The sequence below is a fragment of the Coregonus lavaretus genome (genome assembly GCF_964263955.1).
Source record: "Coregonus lavaretus genome assembly, chromosome: 16".
In the NCBI taxonomy this organism is placed as follows: Eukaryota; Metazoa; Chordata; class Actinopteri; order Salmoniformes; family Salmonidae; genus Coregonus; species Coregonus lavaretus.
Window position 1 is genome coordinate 50,443,725 of NC_140003.1, and position 19,045 is coordinate 50,462,769.

The 19,045-nt window shown below is 48.8% G+C and overlaps 1 protein-coding gene across 1 annotated transcript in view; it reads right to left on the reverse strand.

Annotated features, from left to right (window-relative positions):
• The window catches only part of LOC311143710 (hyccin 2-like), a 161,344-nt gene that overhangs the window by 61,638 nt on the left and 80,661 nt on the right, over positions 1-19,045 (reverse strand). Inside the window, exons 5-6 of the mRNA XM_084179578.1 lie at positions 8,842-9,021; positions 282-362 (exon numbers count right to left, since the gene is read on the reverse strand). Coding sequence (XP_084035704.1) covers positions 282-362; positions 8,842-9,021 — 261 coding nt within the window. The remainder of the gene's footprint in view (positions 1-281; positions 363-8,841; positions 9,022-19,045) is intronic.

Here is a 19,045-nt window from a genome sequence, read left to right on the forward strand (position 1 = left end):
AGGGGACGGTGAACAACAGGCTACCAGTCTTACCTCGTGATACACAGAGGGCTTGGACAGGGAGGGGACGGTGAACAACAGGCTACCAGTCTTACCTCGTGATACACAGAGGGCTTGGACAGGGAGGGGACGGTGAACAACAGGCTACCAGTCTTACCTCGTGATACACAGAGGGCTTGGAAAGGGAGGGGACGGTGAACAACAGGCTACCAGTCTTACCTCGTGATACACAGAGGGCTTGGACAGGGAGGGGACGGTGAACAACAGGCTACCAGTCTTACCTCGTGATACACAGAGGGCTTGGACAGGGAGGGGATGGTGAACAACAGGAGCTTGCTGTTTCCATCTTTGTCCACGATCTCCTGAAAAAACAGAGAGAAAGTCATGTTGGAGAGCTTTTTGGCCGGGTTGGTTGGTTGGTTTGAACAGTCTGGTTGACAGTGCTCGTGTGGGTGTGCTGAGAACTTCCCTAAAACGATGAGCTTCCATGGGGCAGAAGTCTGTGTGTTGTTGTGATTCTGGAAGGCCAGATAGCTACCAACAATGACCAGAAGCTGCCAAGTGGGGAATCGTAAGTGGCTCGTTTCAGCTAGTTTCATCTTGTTCTTGATACCATGTCTTGTTTTATGGTGTTTTATGGAGTTCATGTCAATGCTAATATGGCTAAAATTCGCTAGCTAGCCAACCAACAACTGGAACAATGTATTTGAGACAAGTTCTGCATTGTGCAAATATATTTATGTTTTCAATAAACATTGGAGGTGAAATAGAGTTTCCACGTTTTAATAAACATTGGAGGTGAAATAGAGTTTCCACGTTTCGACAACCTAAGACAACCCTGTCTGTTTTGCCCCGTAGTTCCACATATGTCGGTTTTGTTGCTAAACAACCAAGCTCTTCAACGCAGAGGTCAATGAAACACAAGCTTTTTGGTTGGTTGGTTGGTTGGTTGGTTGGTTGATTTTAACAGTCTGGTGGACAGTGCTTGTGTGTGTGCGTGCGCGCACGTGTGCTTTGAGAGCATGACTAGTGATCTCTGCGTCGTGCTGGACTGCATGCCCTTAGCTGTCTCTCTTATCTCTGGGAGAGTTACTCACTGGGTCTGTCTGTCCTCTGGGAGAGTTACTCACGGGGTCTGTCTGTCCTCTGGGAGAGTTACTCACGGGGTCTGTCTGTCCTCTGGGAGAGTTACTCACTGGGTCTCTGTCTGTCCTCTGGGAGAGTTACTCACTGGGTCTGTCTGTCCTCTGGGAGAGTTACTCACTGGGTCTGTCTGTCCTCTGGGAGAGTTACTCACTGGGTCTGTCTGTCCTCTGGGAGAGTTACTCACTGGGTCTCTGTCTGTCCTCTGGGAGAGTTACTCACTGGGTCTGTCTGTCCTCTGGGAGAGTTACTCACTGGGTCTGTCTGTCCTCTGGGAGAGTTACTCACTGGGTCTGTCTGTCCTCTGGGAGAGTTACTCACTGGGTCTGTCTGTCCTCTGGGAGAGTTACTCACTGGGTCTCTGTCTGTCCTCTGGGAGAGTTACTCACTGGGTCAGTCTGTCCTCTGGGAGAGTTACTCACTGGGTCTCTGTCTGTCCTCTGGGAGAGTTACTCACTGGGTCTCTGTCTGTCCTCTGGGAGAGTTACTCACTGGGTCTGTCTGTCCTCTGGGAGAGTTACTCACTGGGTCTGTCTGTCCTCTGGGAGAGTTACTCACTGGGTCTGTCTGTCCTCTGGGAGAGTTACTCACTGGGTCTGTCTGTCCTCTGGGAGAGTTACTCACTGGGTCTGTCTGTCCTCTGGGAGAGTTACTCACTGGGTCTGTCTGTCCTCTGGGAGAGTTACTCACTGGGTCTGTCTGTCCTCTGGGAGAGTTACTCACTGGGTCTGTCTGTCCTCTGGGAGAGTTACTCACTGGGTCTGTCTGTCCTCTGGGAGAGTTACTCACTGGGTCTGTCTGTCCTCTGGGAGAGTTACTCACTGGGTCTGTCTGTCCTCTGGGAGAGTTACTCACTGGGTCTGTCTGTCCTCTGGGAGAGTTACTCACTGGGTCTGTCTGTCCTCTGGGAGAGTTACTCACTGGGTCTCTGTCTGTCCTCTGGGAGAGTTACTCACTGGGTCTGTCTGTCCTCTGGGAGAGTTACTCACTGGGTCTGTCTGTCCTCTGGGAGAGTTACTCACTGGGTCTGTCTGTCCTCTGGGAGAGTTACGCACTGGGTCTGTCTGTCCTCTGGGAGAGTTACTCACTGGGTCTCTGTCTGTCCTCTGGGAGAGTTACTCACTGGGTCTGTCTGTCCTCTGGGAGAGTTACTCACTGGGTCTGTCTGTCCTCTGGGAGAGTTACTCACTGGGTCTGTCTGTCCCCCAACACTAATCCTTCATGAGATCAGCACTGCTAACGCTAACCATGCTAGCCATGCCCTTCACTACTGTGCTAACCATGCTATTGCTAACCATGCTGTTACTAACTATGCTATTGCTAACCATGCTATTATGCTATTAATAACCATGCTATTGCTAACCATGCTAATTGCTTATCATGCTAACCATGTTCTTCACAGCTGTGATAATGCTAACCCTGCTAATCATGTCCTTGACTGCTATGCTAATTGCTAACCATGCCTTTCACTGCCTGGCTGCCTGCCCAGAGCCCAGAGCCAGCAGCTCTCTGTATATCTGATGCCTGTCTGCAGAGAGCCAGGCTGTGTAACTGATCAGAGTTGTCTACAGCCATGGTAGAGGAGAGAAGACACACAGACAGAGCCCTCTCCATTGATATCTCTAGCTCTTACTAGACAGACCCAGGGGTCCGTCCTTTACACACGTCCTTACAGCGTCTTAGTAGCCTCTTCCATAGAGACTAAAGCCCTATCTCCTAACCCCTAACATCCCTATCCCCTAACCCCTAACATCCCTATCCCCTAACCCCTAACATCCCTATCCCCTAACCCCTAACATCCCTATCCCCTAACCCCTAACATCCCTATCCCCTAACCCCTAACATCCTGCCTCTTCCATAGAGACTAAAGCCCTATCTCCTAACCCCTAACATCCCTATCCCCTAACATCCCTATCCCCTAACCCCTAACATCCTGCCTCTTCCATAGAGACTAAAGCCCTATCCCCTAACCCCTAACATCCAGCCCCTTCCATAGAGACTAAAGCCCTATCCCCTAACCCCTAACATCCAGCCTCTTCCATAGAGACTAAAGCCCTATCTCCTAACCCCTAACATCCAGCCTCTTCCATAGAGACTAAAGCCCTATCTCCTAACCCCTAACATCCCTATCCCCTAACCCCTAACATCCAGCCTCTTCCATAGAGACTAAAGCCCTATCTCCTAACCCCTAACATCCCTATCCCCTAACATCCCTATCCCCTAACCCCTAACATCCTGCCTCTTCCATAGAGACTAAAGCCCTATCCCCTAACCCCTAACATCCAGCCTCTTCCATAGAGACTAAAGCCCTATCCCCTAACCCCTAACATCCAGCCTCTTCCATAGAGACTAAAGCCCTATCTCCTAACCCCTAACATCCCTATCCCCTAACATCCCTATCCCCTAACCCCTAACATCCTGCCTCTTCCATAGAGACTAAAGCCCTATCCCCTAACCCCTAACATCCAGCCCCTTCCATAGAGACTAAAGCCCTATCCCCTAACCCCTAACATCCAGCCTCTTCCATAGAGACTAAAGCCCTATCTCCTAACCCCTAACATCCAGCCTCTTCCATAGAGACTAAAGCCCTATCCCCTAACCCCTAACATCCCTATCCCCTATCCCCTATCTCCTAACATCCAGCCTCTTCCATAGAGACTAAAGCCCTATCCCCTAACCCCTAACATCCAGCCTCTTCCATAGAGACTAAAGCCCTATCCCCTAACCCCTAACATCCCTATCCCCTAACCCCTAACATCCCTATCCCCTAACATCCTGCCTCTTCCATAGAGACTAAAGCCCTATCTCCTAACCCCTAACATCCCTATCCCCTAACCCCTAACATCCCTATCCCCTAACATCCTGCCTCTTCCATAGAGACTAAAGCCCTATCTCCACCCCTAACATCCAGCCTCTTCCATAGAGACTAAAGCCCTATCTCCTAACCCCTAACATCCTGCCTCTTCCATAGAGACTAAAGCCCTATCCCCTAACCCCTAACATCCAGCCTCTTCCATAGAGACTAAAGCCCTATCCCCTAACCCCTAACATCCAGCCTCTTCCATAGAGACTAAAGCCCTATCTCCTAACCCCTAACATCCAGCCTCTTCCATAGAGACTAAAGCCCTATCTCCTAACCCCTAACATCCTGCCTCTTCCATAGAGACTAAAGCCCTATCCCCTAACCCCTAACATCCAGCCTCTTCCAGTACTGACAGCGGACCTTCATCTGACTAACATCCCTATCCCCTAACCCCTAACATCCAGCCTCTTCCAGTACTGACAGCGGACCTTCATCTGACTAACATCCCTATCCCCTAACCCCTAACATCCAGCCCCTTCCAGTACTGACAGCGGACCTTCATCTGACTATCAGCCCTATCTCCTAACCCCTAACATCCAGCCTCTTCCAGTACTGACAGCGGACCTTCATCTGACTAACATCCCTATCCCCTAACCCCTAACATCCAGCCTCTTCCAGTACTGACAGCGGACCTTCATCTGACTAACATCCCTATCCCCTAACCCCTAACATCCAGCCCCTTCCAGTACTGACAGCGGACCTTCATCTGACTATCAGCCCTATCTCCTAACCCCTAACATCCAGCCTCTTCCAGTACTGACAGCGGACCTTCATCTGACTAACATCCCTATCCCCTAACCCCTAACATCCAGCCCCTTCCAGTACTGACAGCGGACCTTCATCTGACTATCAGCACTGGCTGCACCCCTAACATCCAGCCCCTTCCAGTACTGACAGCGGACCTTCATCTGACTATCAGCACTGGCTGCACCCCTAACATCCTGCCTCTTCCAGTACTGACAGCGGACCTTCATCTGACTATCAGCACTGGCTGCACCCCTAACATCCAGCCCCTTCCAGTACTGACAACGGACCTTCATCTGACTATCAGCACTGGCTGCACCCCTAACATCCAGCCCCTTCCAGTACTGACAGCGGACCTTCATCTGACTATCAGCACTGGCTGCACCCCTAACATCCAGCCTCTTCCAGTACTGACAGCGGACCTTCATCTGACTATCAGCACTGGCTGCACCCCTAACATCCAGCCTCTTCCAGTACTGACAGCGGACCTTCATCTGACTATCAGCACTGGCTGCACCCCTAACATCCTGCCTCTTCCAGTACTGACAACGGACCTTCATCTGACTATCAGCACTGGCTGCACCCCTAACATCCAGCCCCTTCCAGTACTGACAGCGGACCTTCATCTGACTATCAGCACTGGCTGCACCCCTAACATCCTGCCTCTTCCAGTACTGACAGCGGACCTTCATCTGACTATCAGCACTGGCTGCACCCCTAACATCCTGCCTCTTCCAGTACTGACAGCGGACCTTCATCTGACTATCAGCACTGGCTGCACCCCTAACATCCAGCCCCTTCCAGTACTGACAGCGGACCTTCATCTGACTATCAGCACTGGCTGCACCCCTAACATCCTGCCCCTTCCAGTACTGACAGCGGACCTTCATCTGACTATCAGCACTGGCTGCACCCCTAACATCCTGCCCCTTCCAGTACTGACAGCGGACCTTCATCTGACTATCAGCACTGGCTGCACCCCTAACATCCAGCCTCTTCCAGTACTGACAGCGGACCTTCATCTGACTATCAGCACTGGCTGCACCCCTAACATCCAGCCCCTTCCAGTACTGACAGCGGACCTTCATCTGACTATCAGCACTGGCTGCACCCCTAACATCCAGCCCCTTCCAGTACTGACAGCGGACCTTCATCTGACTATCAGCACTGGCTGCACCCCTAACATCCAGCCTCTTCCAGTACTGACAGCGGACCTTCATCTGACTATCAGCACTGGCTGCACCCCTAACATCCAGCCCCTTCCAGTACTGACAGCGGACCTTCATCTGACTATCAGCACTGGCTGCACCCCTAACATCCTGCCCCTTCCAGTACTGACAGCGGACCTTCATCTGACTATCAGCACTGGCTGCACCCCTAACATCCAGCCTCTTCCAGTACTGACAGCGGACCTTCATCTGACTATCAGCACTGGCTGCACCCCTAACATCCTGCCCCTTCCAGTACTGACAGCGGACCTTCATCTGACTATCAGCACTGGCTGCACCCCTAACATCCTGCCTCTTCCAGTACTGACAGCGGACCTTCATCTGACTATCAGCACTGGCTGCACCCCTAACATCCAGCCCCTTCCAGTACTGACAGCGGACCTTCATCTGACTATCAGCACTGGCTGCACCCCTAACATCCAGCCTCTTCCAGTACTGACAGCGGACCTTCATCTGACTATCAGCACTGGCTGCACCCCTAACATCCAGCCCCTTCCAGTACTGACAGCGGACCTTCATCTGACTATCAGCACTGGCTGCACCCCTAACATCCTGCCTCTTCCAGTACTGACAGCGGACCTTCATCTGACTATCAGCACTGGCTGCACCCCTAACATCCAGCCTCTTCCAGTACTGACAGCGGACCTTCATCTGACTATCAGCACTGGCTGCACCCCTAACATCCAGCCCCTTCCAGTACTGACAGCGGACCTTCATCTGACTATCAGCACTGGCTGCACCCCTAACATCCTGCCTCTTCCAGTACTGACAGCGGACCTTCATCTGACTATCAGCACTGGCTGCACCCTCTTCCATAGAGACTAAAGCCCTATCTCCTAACCCCTAACATCCAGCCTCTTCCATAGAGACTAAAGCCCTATCTCCTAACCCCTAACATCCTGCCTCTTCCATAGAGACTAAAGCCCTATCCCCTAACATCCAGCCTCTTCCATAGAGACTAAAGCCCTATCTCCTAACCCCTAACATCCAGCCTCTTCCATAGAGACTAAAGCCCTATCTCCTAACCCCTAACATCCTGCCTCTTCCATAGAGACTAAAGCCCTATCCCCTAACCCCTAACATCCAGCCTCTTCCATAGAGACTAAAGCCCTATCTCCTAACCCCTAACATCCTGCCTCTTCCATAGAGACTAAAGCCCTATCCCCTAACCCCTAACATCCAGCCTCTTCCATAGAGACTAAAGCCCTATCTCCACCCCTAACATCCAGCCTCTTCCATAGAGACTAAAGCCCTATCCCCTAACCCCTAACATCCAGCCTCTTCCATAGAGACTAAAGCCCTATCTCCTAACCCCTAACATCCAGCCTCTTCCATAGAGACTAAAGCCCTATCTCCACCCCTAACATCCAGCCTCTTCCATAGAGACTAAAGCCCTATCTCCTAACCCCTAACATCCTGCCTCTTCCATAGAGACTAAAGCCCTATCCCCTAACCCCTAACATCCAGCCTCTTCCATAGAGACTAAAGCCCTATCTCCTAACCCCTAACATCCAGCCTCTTCCATAGAGACTAAAGCCCTATCCCCTAACCCCTAACATCCAGCCTCTTCCATAGAGACTAAAGCCCTATCCCCTAACCCCTAACATCCAGCCTCTTCCATAGAGACTAAAGCCCTATCACCTAACCCCTAACATCCTGCCTCTTCCATAGAGACTAAAGCCCCATCTCCTAACCCCTAACATCCAGCCTCTTCCATAGAGACTAAAGCCCTATCTCCACCCCTAACATCCAGCCTCTTCCATAGAGACTAAAGCCCTATCTCCTAACCCCTAACATCCTGCCTCTTCCATAGAGACTAAAGCCCTATCCCCTAACCCCTAACATCCAGCCTCTTCCATAGAGACTAAAGCCCTATCTCCTAACCCCTAACATCCAGCCTCTTCCATAGAGACTAAAGCCCTATCCCCTAACCCCTAACATCCTGCCTCTTCCATAGAGACTAAAGCCCCATCTCCTAACCCCTAACATCCAGCCTCTTCCATAGAGACTAAAGCCCTATCTCCACCCCTAACATCCAGCCTCTTCCATAGAGACTAAAGCCCTATCTCCTAACCCCTAACATCCTGCCTCTTCCATAGAGACTAAAGCCCTATCCCCTAACCCCTAACATCCAGCCTCTTCCATAGAGACTAAAGCCCTATCTCCTAACCCCTAACATCCAGCCTCTTCCATAGAGACTAAAGCCCTATCCCCTAACCCCTAACATCCAGCCTCTTCCATAGAGACTAAAGCCCTATCCCCTAACCCCTAACATCCAGCCTCTTCCATAGAGACTAAAGCCCTATCCCCTAACCCCTAACATCCAGCCCCTTCCATAGAGACTAAAGCCCTATCTCCTAACCCCTAACATCCAGCCTCTTCCATAGAGACTAAAGCCCTATCTCCTAACCCCTAACATCCTGCCTCTTCCATAGAGACTAAAGCCCTATCCCCTAACATCCAGCCTCTTCCATAGAGACTAAAGCCCTATCCCCTAACCCCTAACATCCAGCCTCTTCCATAGAGACTAAAGCCCTATCCCCTAACCCCTAACATCCAGCCCCTTCCATAGAGACTAAAGCCCTATCTCCTAACCCCTAACATCCAGCCTCTTCCATAGAGACTAAAGCCCTATCTCCTAACCCCTAACATCCTGCCTCTTCCATAGAGACTAAAGCCCTATCCCCTAACATCCAGCCTCTTCCATAGAGACTAAAGCCCTAACCCCTAACATCCTGCCTCTTCCATAGAGACTAAAGCCCTATCCCCTAACCCCTAACATCCAGCCTCTTCCATAGTAGCCCCCCATGATAGATGTCCAGGTAAGTCAAGCAGGTTAGGTTGGTAGGTAGTAGTAGTTACCAAGTTATATATGCCCAGCAGCAAGGCCTCTATGCAGCCGTTGCTCTGGCGGTCCCTGCTTGCGGTGAGACGGAGGTACACCCAGACCAGCTCTGGAAGGAACTGCAGTGTGAAGCGTCTCAGGCGGTCCTCAGAGCTCCGGTACATCTCAAACAGCTGATGACACACAGGCTCCAGGAGCTACAGGGATAGAGTGACAGAATACAACCAGTAGGTTTATTTGAACAGTGAGAGACAGAATAACAACAAAATAATCCAGAAAAACGCATGTCAAAAATTTCATGAATTGATTTGCATTTTAATGAGGGAAATAAGTATTTGACCCCCTCTCAATCAGAAAGATTTCTGGCTCCCAGGTGTCTTTTATACAGGTAACGAGCTGAGATTAGGAGCACACTCTTAAAGGGAGTGCTCCTAATCTCAGCTTGTTACCTGTATAAAAGACACCTGTCCACAGAAGCAATCAATCAATCAGATTCCAAACTCTCCACCATGGCCATGACCAAAGAGCTCTCCAAGGATGTCAGGGACAAGATTGTAGACCTACACAAGGCTGGAATGGGCTACAAGACCATCGCCAAGCATCAAATCTTGGGTGAGAACCTCATTCCCTCAGCAAGGGCATTGAAAATGGGTCGTGGATGGGTATTCCAGCATGACAATGACCCAAAACACATGGCCAAGGCAACAAAGGAGTGGCTCAAGAAGAAGCACATTAAGGTCCTGGAGTGGCCTAGCCATTCTCCAGACCTTAATCCCATAGAAAATCTGTGGAGGGAGCTGAAGGTTCGAGTTGCCAAACGTCAGCCTCAAAACCTTAATGACTTGGAGAAGATCTGCAAAGAGGAGTGGGACAAAATCTCTCTCTCTCTATATATATATATATATACACTGTTAAAAAAAATAAAGGGAACACTTAAACAACACAATGTAACTCCAAGTCAATCACACTTCTGTGAAATCAAACTGTCCACTTAGGAAGCAACACTGATTGACAAATTTCACATGCTGTTGTGCAAATGGAATAGACAACAGGTGGAAATTATAGGCAATTAGCAAGACACCCCCAATAAAGGACTGGTTTTGCAGGTGGTGACCACAGTTCCTATGCTTCCTGGCTGATGTTTTGGTCACTTTTGAATGCTGGCAGTGCTTTCACTCTAGTGGTAGCATGAGACGGAGTCTACAACCCACACAAGTGGCTCAGGTAGTGCATCTCATCCAGGATGGCACATCAATGCGAGCTGTGGCAAGAAGGTTTGCTGTGTCTGTCAGCGTAGTGTCCAGAGCATGGAGGCGCTACCAGGAGACAGGCCAGTACATCAGGAGACGTGGAGGAGGCCGTAGGAGGGCAACAACCCAGCAGCAGGACTGCAAGGAGGAGCAGGAGGAGCACTGCAAAATGACCTCCAGCAGGCCACAAATGTGCATGTGTCTGCTCAAACGGTCAGAAACAGACTCCATGAGGGTGGTATGAGGGCCCGACGTCCACAGGTGGGGGTTGTGCTTACAGCCCAACACCGTGCAGGACGTTTGGCATTTGCCAGAGAACACCAAGATTGGCAAATTCGCCACTGGCGCCCTGTGCTCTTCACAGATGAAAGCAGGTTCACACTGAGCACATGTGACAGACGTGACAGAGTCTGGAGACGCCGTGGAGAACGTTCTGCTGCCTGCAACATCCTCCGGCATGACCGATTTGGCGGTGGGTCAGTCATGGTGTGGGGTGGCATTTCTTTGGGGGGCCGCACAGCCCTCCATGTGCTCGCCAGAGGTAGCCTGACTGCCATTAGGTACCGAGATGAGATCCTCAGACCCCTTGTGAGACCATATGCTGGTGCGGTTGTTCCTGGGTTCCTCCTAATGCAAGACAATGCTAGACCTCATGTGGCTGGAGTGTGTCAGCAGTTCCTGCAAGAGGAAGGCATTGATGCTATGGACTGGCCCGCCCGTTCTCCAGACCTGAAACCAATTGAGCACATCTGGGACATCATGTCTCGCTCCATCCACCAACGCCACGTTGCACCACAGACTGTCCAGGAGTTGGCGGATGCTTTAGTCCAGGTCTGGGAGGAGATCCCTCAGGAGACCATCCGCCACCTCATCAGGAGCATGCCCAGGCGTTGTAGGAGGTCATACAGGCACGTGGAGGCCACACACACTACTGAGCCTCATTTTGACTTGTTTTAAGGACATTACATCAAAGTTGGATCAGCCTGTAGTGTGGTTTTCCACTTTAATTTTGAGGGTGACTCCAAATCCAGACCTCCATGGGTTGATACATTTGATTTCCATTGATAATTTTTGTGTGATTGTTGTTAGCACATTCAACTATGTAAAGAAAAAAAGTTTTTAATAAGATTATTTCATTCATTCAGATCTAGGATGTGTTATTTTAGTGTTCCCTTTATTTTTTTGAGCAGTATATATATCTATATCTATATATATATATATATATATATATATATATATATATATATATATAAATAAATAATATACACACACTACCGTTCTAAAGTTTGGGGTCACTTAGAAATGTCTTTGTCCATTAAAATAACATCAAATTGATCAGAAATACAGTGTAGACATTGTTAATGTTGTAAATGGCTATTGTAGCTGGAAACGGCTGATTTTTTATGGAATATCTACATAGGCGTACAGAGGCCCATTATCAGCAACCATCAGTCCTGTGTTCCAATGGCACGTTGTGTTTGCTAATCCAAGTTGAACATTTTAAAAGGCTAATTGATCATTAGAAAACCCTTTTTCAATTATGTTAGCACATCTGAAAACTGTTGTGCTGATTAAAGAAGCAATAAAACTGGCCTTCTTGAGACTAGTTGAGTATCTGGAGCATCAGCAATTGTGGGTTCGATTACAGACTCAAAATGGCCAGAAACAAATAACTTTCTTCTGAAAATCGTCAGTCTATTCTTGTTCTGAGAAATGAAGGCTATTCCATGCGAGAAATTGCCAAGAAACTGAAGATCTCGTACAACGCTGTGTACTACTTCCTTCACAGAACTGCGCAAACTGGCTCTAACCAGAATAGAAAGAGGAGTGGGAGGCCCCAGTGCACAACTAAGCAAGAGGAAAAATACACAAGAGTGTCTAGTTTGAGAAACAGACGCCTCACAGGTCCTCAACTGGCAGCTTCATTAAATAGTACCCGCAAAACACCAGTCTCAACGTCAACAGTGAAGAGGCGACTCCGGGATGCTGACCTTCTAGGCAGAGTTGCAAAGAAAAAGACATATCTCAGACTGGCCAATAAAAAGAAAAGATGGGCAAAATAACACAGACACTGGACAGAGGAAGATTGGAAAAAAGTGTTATGGACAGACTAATCAAAGTTTGAGGTGTTCGGATCACAAAGAAGAACATTTGTGAGACGCAGACCAAATTAAAAGATGCTGGATGAGTGCTTGATGCCATCTGTCAAGCATGGTCGAGGCAACGTGATGGTCTGGGGGTGCTTTGGTGGTGGTAAAGTGGGAGATTTGTACAGGGTAAAAGGGATCTTGAAGAAGGAAGGCTATCACTCCATTTTGCAACGCCATGCCATACCCTATGAACGGCGCTTGATTGGAGCCAATTTCCTCCTACAAGAGGACAATGACTGAAAGCACAGCTCCAAACTATGCAATAACTATTTAGGGAAGAAGCAGTCAGCTGGTATTCAGTCTATAATGGAGTGGCCAGCACAGTCACCGGATCTCAACCCTATTGAGCTGTTGTGGGAGCAGCTTGACCGTATGGTACGTAAGAAGTGCCCATCAAGCCAATCCAACTTGTGGGAGGTGCTTCAGGAAGCATGGGGTGAAATCTCTTCAGATTACCTCAACAAATTGACAACTAGAATGCCAAAGGTCTGCAAGGCTGTAATTGCTGCAAATGGAGGATTCTTTGACAAAAGCAAAGTTTGAAGGACTCAATTACTATTTCTATTAAAAATCATTATTTCTAACCTTGTCAATGACTACATTTCCTATTCATTTTGCTACATTTCCTATTCAAACTAATTTCATGTATGTTTTCATGGAAAACAAGGACATTTCTAAGTGACCCCAAACTTTTGAACGGTAGTGTATATATACACACACACACACACATATACACACACACACACACATATACACACACATATACACACACACACAGCTCTGGAAAAAATTAAGAGACCACTGCAAAAATATAAGTTTGTCTGGTTTTACTATTTATAGGTATGTGTTTGGGTGAAATTCACATTTTTGTTTTATTCTATAAACTACTGACAACATTTCTCCCAAATTCAAAATTAAAATATTGTCATTTAGAGCATTTATTTGCAGAAAATGACAACTGGTCAAAATAACAAAAAAGATGCAGTGTTGTCAGTTCATGTTCATTTTTAAACAACACAATACTAATGTTTTAACTTAGGAAGAGTTCAGAAATCAATATTTGGTGGAATAACGCTAATTTTCAAATCACAGCTTTCATGCGTCTTAGCATGCTCTCCACCAGTCTTTCACATTGATGTTGGGTAACTTAATGCCACTCCTGGCGCAAGAATTCAAGCAGCTCGGCTTTGTTTGATGGCTTGTGACCATCCATCTTCCTCTTGATCACATTCCAGAAGTTTTCAATGGGGTTCAGGTCTGGAGATTGGGCTGGCCATGACAGGGTCTTGATCTGGTGATCCTCCATCCACACCTTGATTGACCTGGCTGTGTGGCATGGCGCATTGTCCTGCTGGAAAAACCAATCCTCAGAGTTGGGGAACAATGTCAGAGCAAAAGGAAGCACGTTTTCTTCCAGGACAACCTTGTACATGGCTTGATTCATGCGTCCTTCACAAAGACAAATCTGCCCGATACCAGCCTTGCTGAAGCACCCCCAGACCATCACCGATCCTCCACCAAATTTCACAGTGGGTGCGAGACACTGTGGCTTGTAGGCCTCTCCAGGTCTCCGTCTAACCATTAGACGACCAGGTGTTGGGCAAAGCTGAAAATTGGACTCATCAGAGTAGATGACCTTACTCCAGTCCTCTATGGTCCAATCCTTATGGTCTTTTGCAAACCTCAGCCTGGCTCTTCTTTGCTTCTCATTGATGAAGGGCTTTTTTCTAGCTTTGCATGACTTCAGCCCTGCCCCTAGGAGCCTGTTTCGAACCGTCATCGCCATGCACTTCACCCCAGCTGCCGTTTGCCATTCTTTTTGTAGGTCACTTGATGTCATCCTACGGTTGTTGAGTGACATTCGAATGAGTTGGCGGTCATCCCGGTCAGTAGAGAGTCGTTTTCGCCCTCTGCCGGTCTGTAGCTTTGTTGTCCCCAATGTCTGATGCTTGACCTTGTTCTTGTGAACCGCCGTCTTTTAAATGTTAAGGATGGAAGCAACCTGACGCTCACTGTATCCCTCTGCCAGTAAAGCCAGAATTGAACCCTTCTTTTCCTCACTCAAAACTTTCCTTTTGGCATGGTCAATAGTTATTTTTTGATTAATATTACATTTGAGGTACTATTAGCACTGTTTTTGCCATCCAGCTGGTCCTATGCAAGAGGATAGTGATGACCACAGCAGTGGTTTTTATACTTTTCCTCGTTAAATAAGATTTTGTTCAGGTGATCACCGAATCAGTACCTAATTCAGTAGAATGAGGTGTGCCTGTGTTGGAATTCAACAGACACTGGAATGGAATGGCTGTCATACATGTAGAGATGCTGATTTTTAGAAACATTTGCAGAGGTCTCTTAATTTTTTCCAGAGCTGTGTGTATATATATATATATATAAACTCAGCATAAAAAGAAACGTCCCTTTTTCAGGACCCTGTCTTTCAAAGATAATTTGTAAAAATCCAAATAAGTTCACAGATATTCATTGTAAAGGGAAACACTGTTTCCCATGCTTGTTCGATGAACCATAAACAATTAATGAACATGCACCTGTGGAACGGTCGTTAAGACACTAACAGTTTACAGATGGTAGGCAATTAAGGTCACAGTTCTGAAAACTTAGGACACTAAAGAGGCCTTTCTACTGACTCTGAAAAACACCAAAAGAAAGATGCCCAGGGTCCATGCTCATCTGCGTGAACGTGCCTTAGGCATGTTGCAAGGAGGCATGAGGACTGCAGATGTGGCCAGGGCAATATATTGCAATGTCCGTACTGTGAGATGCCTAAGACAGCACTACAGGGAGACAGGACGGACAGCTGATCGTCCTCACAGTGGCAGACCACGTGTAACAACACCTGCACAGGATCAGTACATCCAAACATCACACCTGCGGGACAGGTACAGGATGGCAACAACAACTGCCCGAGTTACACCAGGAACGCACAATCCCTCCATCAGTGCTCAGAATGTCCGCAATAGGCTGAGAGAAGCTGGACTGAGGTCTTGTAGGCCTGTTATAATGCAGGTCCTCACCAGACATCACCGGCAACAACGTCGCCTATGGGCACAAACCCACCGTCGCTGGACCAGACAGGACTGGCAAAAAGTACTCTTCACTGACGAGTCGTGGTTTTGTCTCACCAGGGGCGATGGTCCGATTCGCGTTTATCGTCGAAGGAATGAGCATTACACCAAGGCCTGTACTCTGGAGCGGGATCGATTTTGAGGTGGAGGGTCCGTCATGGTCTGGGGCGGTGTGTCACAGCATCATCGGACTGAGCTTGTTGTCATTGCAGGCAATCTCAACGCTGTGCGTTACAGGGAAGACATCCTCCTCCCTCATGTGGTACCCTTCCTGCAGGCTCATCCTGACATGACCCTCCAGCATGACAATGCCAGCAGCCATACTGCTCGTTCTGTGCGTGATTTCCTGCAAGACAGGAATGTCAGTGTACTGCCATGGCCAGCGAAGAGCCCGGATCTCAATGCCATTGAGCATGTATGGGACCTGTTGGATCGGAGGGTGAGGGCTAGGGCCATTCCCCCCAGAAATGTCCGGGAACTTGCAGGTGCCTTGGTGGAAGAGTGGGGTAACATCTCACAGCAAGAACTGGCAAATCTGAGGAGGAGATGCACTGCAGTACTTAAGGCAGCTGGTGGTCATACCAGATACTGACGGTTACTTTTGATTTGTTCAGGGACACATTATTCAATTTCTGTTAGTCACCTGTACTCGAGTAGTGGACTAGGTCTGTGTCTCCTGTACTCTAGTAGTGGACATGGTCTGTGTCTCCTGGACTCTAGTAGTGGACATGGTCTGTGTCTCCTGGACTCTAGTAGTGGACATGGTCTGTGTCTCCTGGACTCTAGTAGTGGACATGGTCTGTGTCTCCCCTGTACTCTAGTAGTGGACATGGTCTGTGTCTCCTGGACTCTAGTACTGGACTAGGTCTGGGTCTCCTGGACTCTAGTAGTGGACATGGTCTGGGTCTCCTGGACTCTGGTAGTGGACATGGTCTGTGTCTCCTGGACTCTAGTAGTGGACTAGGTCTGTGTCTCCTGTACTCCAGTAGTGGACATGGTCTGTGTCTCCTGGACTCTAGTAGTGGACATGGTCTGTGTCTCCTGGACTCTAGTAGTGGACATGGTCTGTGTCTCCTGGACTCTAGTAGTCTCCTGGACTCTAGTGGTGGACATGGTCTGTGTCTCCTGGACTCTAGTGGTGGACATGGTCTGTGTCTCCTGGACTCTAGTGGTGGACATGGTCTGTGTCTCCTGGACTCTAGTAGTGGACATGGTCTGTGTCTCCTGGACTCTAGTAGTGGACATGGTCTGTGTCTCCTGGACTCTAGTAGTGGACATGGTCTGTGTCTCCTGGACTCTAGTAGTGGACATGGTCTGTGTCTCCTGGACTCTAGTAGTGGACATGGTCTGTGTCTCCTGGACTCTAGTAGTGGACATGGTCTGTGTCTCCTGGACTCTAGTAGTGGACATGGTCTGTGTCTCCTGGACTCTAGTAGTGGACATGGTCTGTGTCTCCTGGACTCTAGTAGTGGACATGGTCTGTGTCTCCTGGACTCTAGTAGTGGACATGGTCTGTGTCTCCTGGACTCTAGTAGTGGACATGGTCTGTGTCTCCTGGACTCTAGTAGTGGACATGGTCTGTGTCTCCTGGACTCTAGTAGTGGACATGGTCTGTGTCTCCTGGACTCTAGTAGTGGACATGGTCTGTGTCTCTCCTGTACTCTAGTAGTGGACATGGTCTGTGTCTCCTGTACTCTAGTAGTGGACATGGTCTGTGTCTCCTGGACTCTAGTAGTGGACATGGTCTGTGTCTCCTGTACTCTAGTAGTGGACATGGTCTGTGTCTCCTGGACTCTAGTAGTGGACATGGTCTGTGTCTCCTGGACTCTAGTAGTGGACATGGTCTGTGTCTCTACTGGACTCTAGTAGTGGACATGGTCTGTGTCTCCTGTACTCTAGTAGTGGACATGGTCTGTGTCTCTACTGGACTCTAGTAGTGGACATGGTCTGTGTCTCTACTGGACTCTAGTAGTGGACTAGGTCTGTGTCTCCTGTACTCTAGTTGTGGACATGGTCTGTTTCTCCTGGACTCTAGTTGTGGACATGGTCTGTTTCTCCTGGACTCTAGTAGTGGACATGGTCTGTGTCTCCTGTACTCTAGTAGTGGACATGGTCTGTTTCTCCTGGACTCTAGTAGTGGACATGGTCTGTGTCTCTCCTGGACTCTAGTAGTGGACATGGTCTGTGTCTCCTGGACTCTAGTAGTGGACATGGTCTGTCTTCTGTACTCTAGTAGTGGACTAGGTCTGTGTCTCCTGTACTCTAGTAGTGGACATGGTCTGTCTTCTGTACTCTAGTAGTGGACATGGTCTGTGTCTCTCCTGGACTCTAGTAGTGGACATGGTCTGTGTCTCCTGGACTCTAGTAGTGGACATGGTCTGTGTCTCTCCTGTACTCTAGTAGTGGACATGGTCTGTGTCTCCTGGACTCTAGTAGTGGACATGGTCTGTCTTCTGTACTCTAGTAGTGGACATGGTCTGTGTCTCCTGGACTCTAGTAGTGGACATGGTCTGTGTCTCCTGGACTCTAGTAGTGGACATGGTCTGTGTCTCCTGGACTCTAGTAGTGGACATGGTCTGTCTTCTGTACTCTAGTAGTGGACATGGTCTGTGTCTCCTGTACTCTAGGAGTGGACTAGGTCTGTGTCTCCTGTACTCTAGTAGTGGACATGGTCTGTGTCTCCTGGACTCTAGTAGTGGACTAGGTCTGTGTCTCCCCTGTACTCTAGTAGTGGACTAGGTCTGTGTCTCCTGGACTCTAGCACTGGACTAGGTCTGTGTCTCCTGGACTCTAGTAGTGGACATGGTCTGTGTCTCCTGGACTCTAGTAGTGGACATGGTCTGTGTCTCCTGGACTCTAGTAGTGGACATGGTCTGTGTCTCCTGGACTCTAGTACTGGACTAGGTCTGTGTCTCCTGTACTCTAGTAGTGGACATGGTCTGTGTCTCTCCTGGACTCTAGTAGTGGACATGGTCTGTGTCTCTCCTGTACTCTAGTAGTGGACATGGTCTGTGTCTCCTGTACTCTAGTAGTGGACATGGTCTGTGTCTCCTGGACTCTAGTAGTGGACATGGTCTGTGTCTCCTGGACTCTAGTAGTGGACATGGTCTGTGTCTCCTGTACTCTGGTAGTGGACATGGTCTGTGTCTCCTGGACTCTAGTAGTGGACATGGTCTGTGTCTCCTGGACTCTAGTAGTGGACATGGTCTGTGTCTCCTGTACTCTAGTAGTGGACATGGTATGTCTCTCTCCTGTACTCTAGTAGTGGACATGTTATGTGTCTCCTGTACTCTAGTAGTGGACATGGTCTGTGTCTCCTGTACTCTAGTAGTGGACATGGTCTGTGTCTCCTGTACTCTAGTAGTGGACATGGTCTGTGTCTCCTGGACTCTAGTAGTGGACATGGTCTGTGTCTCCTGGACTCTAGTAGTGGACTAGGTCTGTGTCTCCTGTACTCTAGTAGTGGACATGGTCTTTGTCTCCTGTACTCTAGTAGTGGACATGGTCTGTGTCTCCTGGACTCTAGTAGTGGACATGGTCTGTGTCTCCTGTACTCTAGTAGTGGACATGGTCTGTGTCTCCTGGACTCTAGTAGTGGACATGGTCTGTGTCTCCTGGACTCTAGTAGTGGACTAGGTCTGTGTCTCTCCTGTACTCTAGTAGTGGACATGGTCTGTGTCTCCTGGACTCTAGTAGTGGACATGGTCTGTGTCTCCTGTACTCTAGTAGTGGACA